This window comes from Panthera leo, chromosome B3 (assembly GCF_018350215.1).
Source record: "Panthera leo isolate Ple1 chromosome B3, P.leo_Ple1_pat1.1, whole genome shotgun sequence".
NCBI lineage: Eukaryota > Metazoa > Chordata > Mammalia > Carnivora > Felidae > Panthera > Panthera leo.
In genome coordinates, this window is record NC_056684.1 from 18,354,889 (window position 1) to 18,368,651 (window position 13,763).

At 44.1% G+C, this 13,763-nt stretch overlaps 1 protein-coding gene across 1 annotated transcript in view; it reads right to left on the reverse strand.

The window, feature by feature from the left end:
• Nucleotides 1–13,763, reverse strand: part of ADAMTS17 (ADAM metallopeptidase with thrombospondin type 1 motif 17) — a 343,010-nt gene that overhangs the window by 167,925 nt on the left and 161,322 nt on the right. The window contains 2 exon segments of the mRNA XM_042943087.1: nucleotides 187–337; nucleotides 2,552–2,692. Coding sequence (XP_042799021.1) covers nucleotides 187–337; nucleotides 2,552–2,692 — 292 coding nt within the window.

Consider the following 13,763-nt stretch of genomic DNA (forward strand, 5'->3'; position numbering starts at 1 on the left):
GCACGTGTAGCTCTCTACAGGTACACCTATGCAAATGCCCGCAAGGGCGTACGTAAACACGCGTCAGGGTAAGCGAACAGGTGGGTGCATATACGTGTGCACGTGTGTGTGTGGAGTATGGATACCTGTGTCCTCCAACAGAAGCCAGACGCTCCATCCCAAGCCGGTCCTCCCGCGGCTGCTTACCTCCATGTTTCTGCAGAAGGTGGCATTGGTGCCAAACAGGATCTGGCATTGCTCGTTGGCACTGTAGTGCATGCCTGGCAGCTTGTGAGGGAGACGCACTGCATGCTGGCTCCTGGGGTCTGTGACCAGCAAACAGGTGCTGACTTTCGACCTGAAACAGCCAAGGGGCAAGTTGACTTATAAGGCTACTTCCCAGGTTTTTGTTTTGATTTGTCACTCAAGAGAAGGGGAGAAGGACGCATCTCTGAATTATGTATGGGAAGATGACCCAGGCACTGGACTCTTTTTCTACCTGGCCAAATGCAGATCTTTACTAAGAAGACAATGAGGGCTTAGCAACTAGGAAAGGGCCTGGGAATAATACCCCGTGAGGCTAACGTACTTTTCTCAAGTTTGAGCTTTCTTGGGTGAAAATCTATTTCTGAAATCGATTCCCACAGTATTTTCTTAGAATACATCTTTGAGGGGTGCCTGGGTGGCTCAGTTGGTTAAGTATCCAACTCATGGTTTTGGCCTCTTGGTTTTGGCTCAGGTCATGATCTCACAGTTCGTGGGTTTGAGCTCCGCGTACGGCTCTGTGATGACAGCTGTGGTGTCTGCTTGGGATTCTCTCTCTCCCCCTCTCTCTCTACCCCTCTCCTGCTTCCTATCTTTCCCTTAAATAAATAAACATTAAAACAAAAGAATACGTTTTTGAGCAAAATTATCATGAATAAAGAAAAAAATAGAAGCTAGGGTCATTTTTGCTTTATTTTGAATAAAAAACAAAGTGCTTATTTCCAACTCTGCAGACTCTCTTGGAGAGCCTGTGTCAGGCCATGGAAGCTGACTGGTCTAGGTGTCCTACCTGAGCACACATTCTGCCCTCAGTAAAAACTGGCTGGAGGCATGATTTGCAAAGGAGGTCAGGATTTCTACCGCGATGGAAACATTCACAGATGTTGAGAACAACTCTGAAAAACTGAACTGGGGGCTAAGAGCCTGTGGCTCCCTTAGGAGGTTGAATATTTGAATGCTTTTGCTTTTCAATTCCCAAAAGCAAGGCAGATGGTAGTAGAAAGGAAACCCAGCCTCACCCCAAGATTCTCGAAGAAGAGAGTTGCACGCAAGTATACACAGGCCGACGCTGGCCACCTCCCCGGGGCTCACACACACACAACACTTTAAGAAAGGCAATGGGACCAGCAATGTGCATATAAGCAAATGAAAATATCCTGCCTTGTTTCACTGACCCTTCTGGGGAAAATGAAACAATGTCAAGAGGCTTACAACAACATTTCATGGAGATTCTGTGATAACAAGTACTCAGGAAGAAATAGACGCTATTAAAACTAATGAATCCGTTTTTAAGCCTTGTGTAGCACATAATTTCTCCACCCACAGGAAATATCATGAAAGAAGACCCAGGATAGGGACAGAAGGCAGAGTGATGCCCGGCTTCTGCATCCCGAATTCACGGAGGGTACTTTAATGTGTTACTGAACCACAAAGCTCCGTACGCAGGTAAGACTCAGTTCCTTCCATCTCCATGTGGTGGACGGACGAATACAACTAAGCACGGAAGTGATCGGGGTCTACCCGTCAATCTGTAAGTTTATCCCTGAGGTCTTGACACTAAGGGATCCTTATGGTACCTGAGCAAAGACTTTGTTTGACAAAGGTCTGAAATCAGACGGCCAGCTCTTCTGTAGCAATCTGCAAGTGGAATGATGCAGATATATTCTGGAAAGAAGGTGGCAGCGAGATAAACACAGCCCATCCTTACATGGGAGGGGGGAGGTGAGCAAGCCCTGCTCCCCAGCAAGTGTGCCCCCTATCAAGGGAAGCAGGCTGAGCGTTAAGGAAGTGACTTTTTCTGTAGCACCCAAGGACACTGCTATGGTGGTATCCACTCAGAGTCAAAGTACTGCAGAGAAACGAAATGGGGTTCTTTTCAAGTCCTGGTCACTGTGCTGATATTCTGTCAATCAATAATGCATTTACGAGTAGCAGCTGGGTGCCCAGCATCCTGGCATATGCACATGTGAGAGGAAGTTTTGGCCAGATATAGGAGACTCTGCGCTGACCTCCTCTTTAGGCCAGATCAGAGTTCTAAGCGATTCATTTCTCTTTCCCACACTTGCTAAGACCTCAATTATTATTATGTCTTCTGGAAGCACTTGTTTAGAAACATTTTTTTATATTTTTTATTACTTTTTTTTTTTTTTTTTGAGAGTGGGGGCGGAGCCTGATGTGGGGCTCTCAACCGTGAGACCATTTTCACAACCGTGAAATCAAGAGTCGGACGCTTAACTGACTGAGCCACCCACATGTCCCAGAAATATCTTCTATTATAGTGCTTGTACGGAATGATTCAAGGACTTACTTGAGGAAGTTTTCCAGGTCATCTCGGCTGCAGGATGACCAAGAGAGGTCACTGGGGTTCCGGCCTTTTACCCACTCTCCTGACATGATGTGGGATCTGCCAGCGCAGGATGAGTGGTCATCATCATGGTTCATTCCCAAGCTGCCCGAGGAAAAGGAAAAGGAGAGAGGGACGCTTATGCTATAGGCTTTCATCTGCAGTTCCAGGTTCCAGCATACCATGCTAACTTAAATCAGGTCTGAAACACAAAGAGTGACACAGGCTGACACCCAGTACACTATTCTCAACAAAGCAGACCAGCAACCACGAGCTTATAGAGACATTGAGCGATGACTTCCTTACTTAGTGAACGAAGACAGAGCAGACACAAGGAGCATTTGCTAAGTAAATGAATAAATGAAAAATTACATCAATGCTGTGATATTATCGTTCTTACACTGTAAACTTCTGATGGTTACTCTTATTTGTGACACTATAATAGACCAATGTTAATGATCTAAGTGTATTGCTGTCCTATGGAGAAGTCATTATGGGAAGGTCTAGTGGGAACCACCCATGACTTTGACTTATATAATAATATCATGGGTGTAAACCTTCAAATCAGTGGAAAATGTGGCTTTTCTGTCTTTCACATCATTATACCTGGGTCCACCAACATCATACCTGTGGCCTCCATGCCCAGTTGTACCTAATAGACACCAGGATGCCTGTCTAGATATATGTGGCTGACCGCACACTAGAAGCTGAACAAGGATCTTAGTTTGCTCACATGCTGTCACTGGGGTAACCTGAGACACAGAACAAGATCAGATGGCCCACACTTTGCTGACCTGTGATATCCAGGGCAGAGATTCACTGTGCAGAAGGACGCCCATCCTTTGCCAACAAGCCCAATGGAGAAAACATGTACTTCCTTTCATTCAAAAATATTTACCAGAGGTTTCCCAAGTGCCAGCTAATGGACTACAAAGACACGACAGTGCACAAAATGCCATCCCTGACTCCAGATCACTGCCTGCCTGGGCAAGGAGACAACACAAACAGAGATAATTATAAAAAGAGGTTCTAAAGGCTTCTCTGGAGCCTCATTTTCCAGTTTCCGTCATACATCTCTGACCATCTTCCATCAATGCCCCCTGCTTGCTGCTTAATCCTGGGGTCTGTCGACAGAGGCCTGCCTGTATTCTTACTCTGCACACCCTCCAAGCCACTCCCATACTCTTGCCAATGGAGACACTCCCTTCACCAATACCATGGGGAGCTGGATTAGCCAAAGCTATCCTAGTCCTTGGAAAACACACCACCTGGCACTCGTGCTCCTGAATCCTCATACTGGCAGGGCAGTCTCTGATCACCCACATATCTGCTCCTGTGAGTTAAGGGAACGCTTATCAAGACTTAACTGCATTTATTCTTAAGCCTATTTATGTCAGTAATACTTGCTATTTCAATTAATACATGAAACACGAGAACAAGAGTAGTTGTTTTCATGAAAACTAACTTAGCTCGCTAAAAATAGCCCACTGCCAAATTGGATGTGGGCAAGACAAGTGTAAGAGATGAGGGGAAAAAATATCATAAAAATCTGGTCCAGACTGCTTCACAAGGATCTTTTGTATTCTACCCAATCTAAAAAAGAAAAAGAAACTGGAATTTGAACTCATTTCATTATAACTCGTGGTTTGTGTGAAGAAGGTGACGTGCGAGGGCAATCAGCAGACACATACCCTCTAAGAAAAAGCGTTCACCGCCACTGCAATATTGGTGAAAAAATTAACATTTTCATGGCTTAAGCTTAAACCAAATGTTTAAGGCACCTAAGTATAATTTCTTTACGTTTCTCCACTTGAACCTTGTTTTTTGGTGGGGGGGTGTCAGTTGGTCAATTGACCAACTACTACCCTGTCAGAAGAAAGCTTATCTGTGGTGCCATGGACCCATGTGTTGGTGGCCATGTTTTCCCGTGGTCCAGACTGCTCTCCTAGATGTCACCCTGAACAGCCCTCTCCCTCTGCATTTCCCAAAAGGCGCTTCCAACTCCCCAGGGCAGTTTTCTATCCCTGGTGGAGTCTCTACCAGTGACTGGCACAGAGTGGGCACTCTGTGAATATTTATTGAATAAACTAGCTATTTAATAATGGAGAAAGCACCACAAAAATCAGAGAATCCATGTCCATTACGAGGGCACTAAGTCTAGCACCATGGCGTCTTGCTCAACAGAATGATGAAAGCCTTCTCTGGCTAGATTCAGTCTTGCCCTCTTGCCAAGAAACCAGGTATCCGTCCAATTCAAGTTAAATGAAGAGCCAAGAAATTGTCAGATAAATCTGACCAATAGGAGTAATTTAGATACGTTTCTATTGGTTACTTCACTGAATAAAATGAGTCCTATTTTTTAGCACCATTGTTCAGCTTTTTAGTTTTTTTCCCTGCTTGTTATCTATCTACGCCAATAGGTATCTACAGCTATCCATCTGTCTATCTGCCTATCATCTCTTTGTTTTGTGTTAACTTTTTTTTTTTTAACGTTTATTTATTTTTGAGACAGAGAGAGACAGAGCATGAACAGGGGAGGAGCAGAGAGAGAGGGAGACACAGAATCTGAAACAGGCTCCAGGCTCTGAGTGGTCAGCACAGAGCCTGACACAGGGCTTGAACTCATGGACCATGAGATCATGACCTGAGCCGAAGTCGGACGCTTAACCGACCATGCCACCCAGGTGTCCCTGTTTTGTGTTAACTTTTGAAGGAAGTGGCTGGTTTTTCAAGTGCCTTTAGCAAAGGATGCTAAAAGGCATCTTAAATTTGTCTTAGGGTTTTATCTGATATCTTTAAATGAAACTAGAGATAGGGTTTTCGAAATAAACAGATCTTCTGAAAATTTTGATGGATTTCGGTGAACTCTGCTAAATGTGTACAGGTTCCAGAAAGAAAATGTCTCAGGAAAACAGTGGCTCCGTTCTATCTTCAATGACAAGGTGTAAGCACGGCGCACAGACCAGGTGCAACTGGTCTGCTGTCACCCTTGGGGAATATAGTCCTACAGAGAACCAACCTGTGAGTCAGTTTTTCTTCTAGCTTTGCACTTTTATAAGCCGGTTCCCATCATCCTGGGCTGGGATCCCCTGAGTGGCCACCAGATGGGTTTTTTCAAACAACAAGGATGTTGTTTGGGAAACCACAACGGGAGGAGATCCAAGTCCTGGCAGAATGGCCTCACCACCTATGGAGGAATATTTCATCTGTGACCACTTCTAAGTTTTCTCTCGTGGTCAAGTTGGTCGTAAAATGAAAGAGGTTCCTTTGCTCACACTGCCAGACTCTGCTGGCCAGAGGGCCTGGTCTCTCAGGAGACAAAACTATGTTTAAAACAGTGCTCAGAAAAGCTGACTATGCCGTCGATAACCATATGCCTACACAGTGTGCTATGTTAGTGTTTCACTAAGCCAGCCCCAGAGAAGGACTTCCCCAAGGAATGTTCCAGTCAGCAAGATCAGCCAAGAGTGGGATTCTTGGATTTCTGGAGCCTGTTTCTAACACAGATCATGCTTGATCTAGTTTAAAATGTTCAAATGCTAACTAAGTGCCTCATAAATTTACAGTTTGATGAACTAGCATTGGGCTGGGAGTCCTGATATTTGAGGTTTACATAAACTACTGTTTAGGCTATTTTTAGATTAAATTCAGGATTACTTGACTGAGAAATGTATGTTGTTTTAGGTTTATGTCCCAGGGCATCTATTACTTCTGGCAACATTATATTTAACAAGAAGGAGTAGCATTAAGCGAACACAGTAATTCTGACTCTAAGTAACAGTGGGGTTAAGGACACGGACATGCCTCATGTCACATGTGACTGAGATTTATCAGACACAGTCACAGCTTAATGGCCTTGAGTTGATTTTATCTTAAAACAAGTAACACGTTGCTTCTGTATTAGCTTTAGGAAATCCAATATGTACCATGCAGGGAGTTCTAAGAGAATCCCTACAATGTTTCACCCCTCCTAGCTTCACCCCAAATCCTGAAAACCATGGAGACGGCTGTGTATTTTAGGTTTGGTATATCTGCCATCTTGAAAGTGTTGGTTTTACCTGGCTCTGAGTCTGTTTCTCAGAAGCTTTGGGATTTTGACAATAGGTATACAATGAGGTCTCACCTCCCCTCCAAACAGGGAACCTGGGGAAATGGCTCCCGTGACGTAGCCTCCACACTGAAGGGGCTGCTGGCCAACCCAGGCCAACCCTGTTAGCCCTGTGGGCATACTGACAGTCCATTTTCAGTAAGTGCTCACTGAAGCAGCACTCCGCTGCAGTAATAGGGATGGCTCATGGCAGTTTCTAGGAGATAGTAGTTAGATTTGTATTAATTCGTATTACTTAACAGTAACAACTAACACATCAGCTTTATACTGGAAGGAAAATTCTCGACTGTCAATACTTCTTTGACAAGAACCACACTGTGCCCTCAATCTTCAGCTACTCAGAAACGTCACTTGCAAGTATTAAAAGTCACTAGGAGTAACAGGTCGCACTCATTTATCCAGCTTAAATTGTCATGATCATCAATAACCCGATTTAGAGGGAACAAAACAAGTAGGCAACAATAACATCAAAATCCTCTCCCCCCCCCCCCCGGAGGAGGTTTTGTTTGTTTCTGTTTTTGTCCAAGGAAATGAGCCTATCAGCCTTCAGGGATTCAGTAGCAATGCAACCAGCAGAGTAGATCTGGGGTCTCTACAGACTCAGCTTTGCCTCCTACACACACAGGATCATCACAGTAAGAATGATCCTAAGTCACCATGAAGTTTGGATCACCAGTGGGTAAATAATGATCAGCACAGCGTTGGTGTTAAGTGTGCTTTGCTGTAGTGGATTATATCACAGCAGCTGACAATGGTTAAGACACATGCAGTATACACCGTCTCTCTTCACTCGCCAGAGCACAAAAGTAATGAAAACACTCAAGTTCCTGAATTTATGTATAAGGGATTTTGATGTCAGGTATATGAGTCAGGTCTGTCTCCTCCTTCTGCCTGGGCTTGTGTATTGTGTGTTTATCCGTACAGAAGATTCCCATCAAACGGGCTCTAACTTTTCATTGAACAAAAATGCAATTGACTGTGTTGAGAGAGAGGTCAAGAGAGAAAAAGAAAAGAGAGAAGGCGTGCATAACCTGAGTGATTCTGGCCCTCACTCTGGTCCCTGAGCGTGTACATGTGCGTGTGCAAGAGCGTGCATGTATGTGTGCGTGTGCAAGACCGTGCATCCCCTAAGACAGTGGGACAGCTCTGTGTATCTGCCCTCCTCTCAGGAGGTCTCCGGGCCGATCTCTGTGAATGCAGCACGACGCTGAGGGTGATTATGGTGTTTCACAACACACATTTGCATGCAACATGGGCACAAGGTATGAAGTTTAAATTTTATCTGATGCTTGAAGAAATGGCTGCCGGTTCCAACAGGGGCAGGAAGATCAGGTGTGACGGCCTTGGTGTCGGGTGCCTGAGGCGCACCTCCGGAAAGCAATTTTTAAAGGTAATGTTGATAAGTATTTTCACCTTTTATTCCTGTTTAAGAATCCACTCTGTACAAGCAGTTGCAGTATCACTGGGCCATCATTTGGCCTGAGTATCTTCACTTCTATTTCCATTTGTATCTTTATACCCTCCAGATGAAGCAAACACTTCCTTCATTCTTTTTTGTTTTTATTATTTTGTTTTAATGTTTATTTATTTCTGAGACAGAGAGACAGAGCATGAGTGGGGGAGGGGCAGAGAGAGAAGGGGACACAGAATCTGAAGCAGGCTCCAGGCTCTGAGCTATCAGCACAGAGCCCGATGTGGGGCTCGAACTCACAGACTGCTAGATCATGACCTGAGCCGAAGCCGGACGCTCAACCGACTGAGCCACCCAGGCGCCCTACTTCCTTCATTCTTGATGAGCCCCTTTGGGGCTGTAAAACTAGGGTGACATGCTTCAGGTCACACACCAGGCCAGACTCTTTTTTCTGAGACTATCTTTCCAGGCCAGGTAGACCACAGCAGGCACGGTGGCTCTCGATGATGAGGCTTCTCCCCTTCCGGCACCTTCCCCCATAGACTCCCTTCTGCTTGGACACGTTGCACACAGAGAAGCTGGCTTCCAATTTTCTGATAGTTTAATGAACATATGTAAACAAAGAGATGATACTAATTCAAAGGGATACATGCACCTCTATGTTCATAGTAGCATTATCGACAATAATCAAATTACGGAAGCAGTACGAGTGCCCATCAACAGATGAATGGATAAAGAAGATGTGGTGTATATATATAGAATAGAATATTACTCAGCCATAAAAAGAATGAGAACTTGCCATTTGCGGCAACATGGATGGAGCTAGGGAGTATAATGGTACGTGAAATTAGTCAGAGAAAGACAAATACCATATGATTTCCCTCGTATGTGGAATTTAAGAAAGAAAACAAATGAACAAAGGGAAAGAGAGAGAGAGAGAGAGAGAGAGAGAGAGAGAGAAACCAAGAAACAGACTCAACCCTAGAGGACAAACTGTTACTAGAGAGGTGGGGTGGGGGGAAATGTGTGAAACAGGTGAAGGGGATTAAGAGCACATTGATCATGATGAATGCTGAGTAAGGGACAGTATTGCTGAATCACTACATTGTACACCTGAGTCTTACATAACAGTGTATGTTAACTAATTTAAAGTAATTAAACTAATTTAGTTAAAATTTAAAACAATAAAAAAAAAACCTATGTAGAAAAAAATTTCTGTTGCAAGTATATAGTTTATGAGTAGACTTCAATTCAACCCTAGTAGATGATGTAAGTGTAGGCACGCCAAAAAACATACACATCCAGTAAAGGGTATCAAGATTTGGATTTCTCTCAAGAACTGTCAAAATGAAAGTCTGATTGTGAGCATGTCTGTTTCAGGATAGTGGTCATCTCATAATTCCTGTTAAAGGCTTTTGAAATAAAATGAATTCTGAAAGAATCTGCTAACAAGGTGAAGTTTTCAATGATAACATACCTTAAAGAAAAAAAAAAAAAGGAAAAAAGAAAGAGATGATATGAAACCCCATTCTCATCATGCAGAAGCAAGTGCTATATTTGAGGGTCCTGGCTTTGGAGTCGCACAGACTTGGATGAGGATTCCAGCAACTGTGCACCTCCAATTCCTCATCTACGACTAAACAGAGACAAAATCTTAATGCCACTCATTTATTTGTTCATTCATTCAACAAATATTCATCAGGTATCTTCTACAAATAGAAGTCTGGCAGAGGCTAGACCCCTGCCTTCGTGGAGGCTGTATTCTAAAGGACTGGAAGTGAGGCATACGTGGGAACGAACACACACACACACGCTTGAGGGAAGAAGGCTACAGTCACCAAACTGCAAACCCGGTGCCCTCAGAGAGCCACAGAGTTAATGAGGGAGGTGGGGAGATGCCACACCAAAGGGAAGGTGGGCTCATGGTGAACGGAAAAGGTGCTACTCTGTCAAATGCCTTTAAATTCCATTTTTTGCTGCGCCTGGGTGGTTCAGTTGGTTGAGCATCTGACTCCTGGTTTCCACTCAGGTCATGATCTCACAGCTTCGTGGGTTCGAGCTCTGCATTGGAATCTGTGCTGGCAGTGTGGAGTCTGCTTGGGATTCTCTCTCTGCCTCCCTCTCTCTCTGCCCCTACCCCACTTGTGCTGTCTCTGTCTCTTTCAAAATAAAATAAATAAACTTAAAAAAAATTCCATTTTTCTTTTGCAGTGAGCTAACTGAATAGAACAGGTCTGTCTTGGCAGATGTGGTGCAGGGACTGGAGTAAGGCCCCTGAAGAGCAGCTTTGTGGGAGCCCCAGAAGCCCAACTGCTCTTGGGAGGCAGTCATCCTGTCCAAGACTGCAGACACCCCCCCAGGACACCTGTGAAGGATAATCACTGATGACCACTGGTCTATACCACTCGTTGCCCTTTGTAGGAAGAGCACGAAGATGGGGGTCCATGGCACAGCCTCCCGTTTCTTTACATCTCCCAGCAGCAGATCTAGGTTTGAAAGCACACACCAATCACACTCTTGCTTGTTTCTCTGAGCATCCAGCAGCCTGGGGCTGGTGAAGGCTTGAGGCACACAGGCCTGGAGGGCTGAAGCTATTGCCATCTTAGTGAAAACCGTTTCCTGGCTCTGATAACTCCTACTGGCTCTCTAGCCCCCGTGCTTCTGGTCCTTCCCTCACCTCCCCAACCCATGACAAAGATAGTCCTTACACTGTGACATGGGCCACCCTTCCCTGCTCCACCAGGTCTCAGGGCAGGGCTGGGCACATGGCAGGGCTCAATAAATGGCTATAGAACAAAAGCAGCACGTGGACATCTAGGTCCATATGACAGCTCACCAAGCACCCAGAATACAGGCTACCTGTGGTCTCCTTCCTCTGCCTCATAAACACAAGGATGACTCCAGGATGGGATGGTCCCCAACATGAACACATGAACAAATGAGAGGCACCTTCTTGGGACATCCATAGCCTTCTGTGCATAGGGCCCTCACTGCTTAAAGCATTCTGTGAGTGCGTCCAGGGAGAATGCTTCCATACGCTTCAATCAAATGATGCTTAAAAATTTTACAAAAAAAAAATCTACAAAGGTATGTTGGGTTTCTGACCTGGGAAGATATTCTATAAAAGGGGAGAAGGGCATTTGAAGTGGATTCCTGGTAGACATTCCAAAGATGCTCCGAAAGGTAGCTACATTGATAGAATAAGGACGTACCCTCCCAAGGTGACTACTTAGAAGTGACAGCATTGATTCGGATGGAAAGGCTGTAAGTGTTAAGAAAAAATTCCATCTGTGTGGCGCCTGGGTGGCTCGGCCAGTTAAGCCCTGACTCTTGATTTTGGCTCAGGTCATGATCTCGCGGTTGGTGAGATGAAACCCCACATTGGACTCTGCACTGACAGTGTAGAGCCTGCTCAGGATTCTCTCTCTCCCTCTCTCTCTTTCTGCCCCTACCCTGCTTGAGCTCTCTCTTTCCCAAAATAAATAAATAAATAAACATTTAGAAGAAAACAGAAACTTTACCTATGACAAGGTAAACAGACTAATAAGCCAATTCTCCTTTCCTCTTTGTGTGTGTGTGTGTGTGTGTGTGTGTGTGTGTGTGTGTTTCCAGAATTATCTCAGATATTTTAAGAACTTTACTCCCATTATGCATTTGGCTTGTTAAGTTCCCCAAAAGGCCTTTCAGTTTGGGACTGCACTCAATGAACTAATTCATTTGGGGAGAACTAGAATCACTAAAGTTTCGAGTCTTGCCATCCTGGGACACAGGCACCTCTTTATCTTTTCAGGCTTTCTTAAGTGACCTCTGGCAAAGTTTTATTTTGTAAAGAAAGGTATTACATTTCTTATTAGCATCATTCCTGGGTATTCCAGATCTTTGGCAGATGTGTGGAATGAGGTTTGCTTATCATTCTTCTGTAACTGATCTGCCTATGTATAGGAAAGCCATAGATTATTCTATATTGGTCTTGTGATTTGCACCATGATGAACACTTATTGTTTGCAATAGTCTTGTCAGATGATTCTTTTTAAAAAAATTTTTTTTAAATGCTTTTTATTTTTGAGAGAGGGACAGAGACAGAGTGCAAGTGGGGTAGGGACAGAGAGAGAGGGAGACACAGAATCTGAAGCAGGCTCCAGGCTCTGAGCTGTTAGCACAGAGCCTGATGCGGGGCTTGAACCCACACACTGTGAGATCATGACCTGAGCTGAAGTCGAACACTCAACCGACTGAGCCACCCAGGCGCTCCTGTCAGATGAGTCTTTTACAACATGCAGATAACAACCACTCTGACTCTTCCCTTTCAATGCGTATACCTTTCTTGCCTTATGAAATTTGGCAGACTTCCAAAACAATGTAAAATATTGTTAGTTACCACATGGGCACCTTTACACTGGTCCCAAGTCAAATGGAAATGCTATTAATACATGCACACTGAATACACCTGCTCTAGAGGGCTTCTAGGTAGTTAAACTGGCTCAACTTAAGGACATTTTCTTCTAAATGATCATTTGAGGACTTCTTCACTGCCATTTCAAAGTAAACACTAAGAGAGTTTAACATGGTGGACAGAGTGATGGTCCAAGGAGAAAGAGGTCATTGCTAGTGTTAAAGATTTGCCCTAATTAGTTTGGGGACCTAAGACAAGGTTCCAGTCATATCAGGACTGTCTTCCCATCTGGGAAGTGAGGGGCTTGAACCAGATGACTATTAAAAGGTTTTCCAGTTCAACTGGAACGTATTATGTATGCCAAGTGAAATAAGTTAGTCAGAGAAGGACAGATATCGTATGTTTTCACTCATATGTGGATCTTGAGAATTTTAACAGAAGACCATGGAGGAAGGAATGGGGGAAAAATAGTTACAAACAGAGAGGGAGGGAGGCAAACCATAAGAGACTCTTGAATACAGAGAACAAACTGAGGGTGGATGGGGAGGTGGGGGAGAGGGGAAAGTGGGTGATGGGCATTGAGGAGGGCGCTTGTTGGGATGAGCACTGGGTGTTACATGTAAGCCAATTTGACAATAAATTATATTATAAATAAATAAACATTTAAAATGATAATAATTTTAAAAAAACAAGGTTTTCTAGTTCAAGATGTAATCATTTCATGATTCTTAATCTGTAGAACTGAATACAATTTAAGGTAGAGTTGCTATTCAGTCTTTTAATAAGAGCTGACTGAACATAATCTTGCACCAGGCATTTTCGGGGCACCAGTTTCACAGCAAGGAGCGGCACACACAGGCCTGCCCGCAGAAATCCCATGGTCTGGCAGGGATCACAGATAAATCAATACGTTCTGACCCATGCTGTCCAGTGAAACTTTCTGTAATGGAGGAAAAATCTCCCTGTGTGCTGTCCAACATGGCCATAGACCACAGGTGGCTACTGAGTGTTTAAAATGTGCTATGTGACCAAAGAATGGAAGTTCTGATGATACGAAATTTTATTTAAGATAAATTTCAAGATCCACCTGTGGCTAAGTGCCACCTCGTTGGACCGTACAGCTGTAGCCAATAATGCCATTGAACTAATTTGAATACCACCATTGTGCTAGGAGCTGTGGATATCATACACTGGTGTAAGAGTATATCCATGTCCACAAATTACTTACAGACTTACAGATTCTGGGAGAAAGAAGACAAGCTGA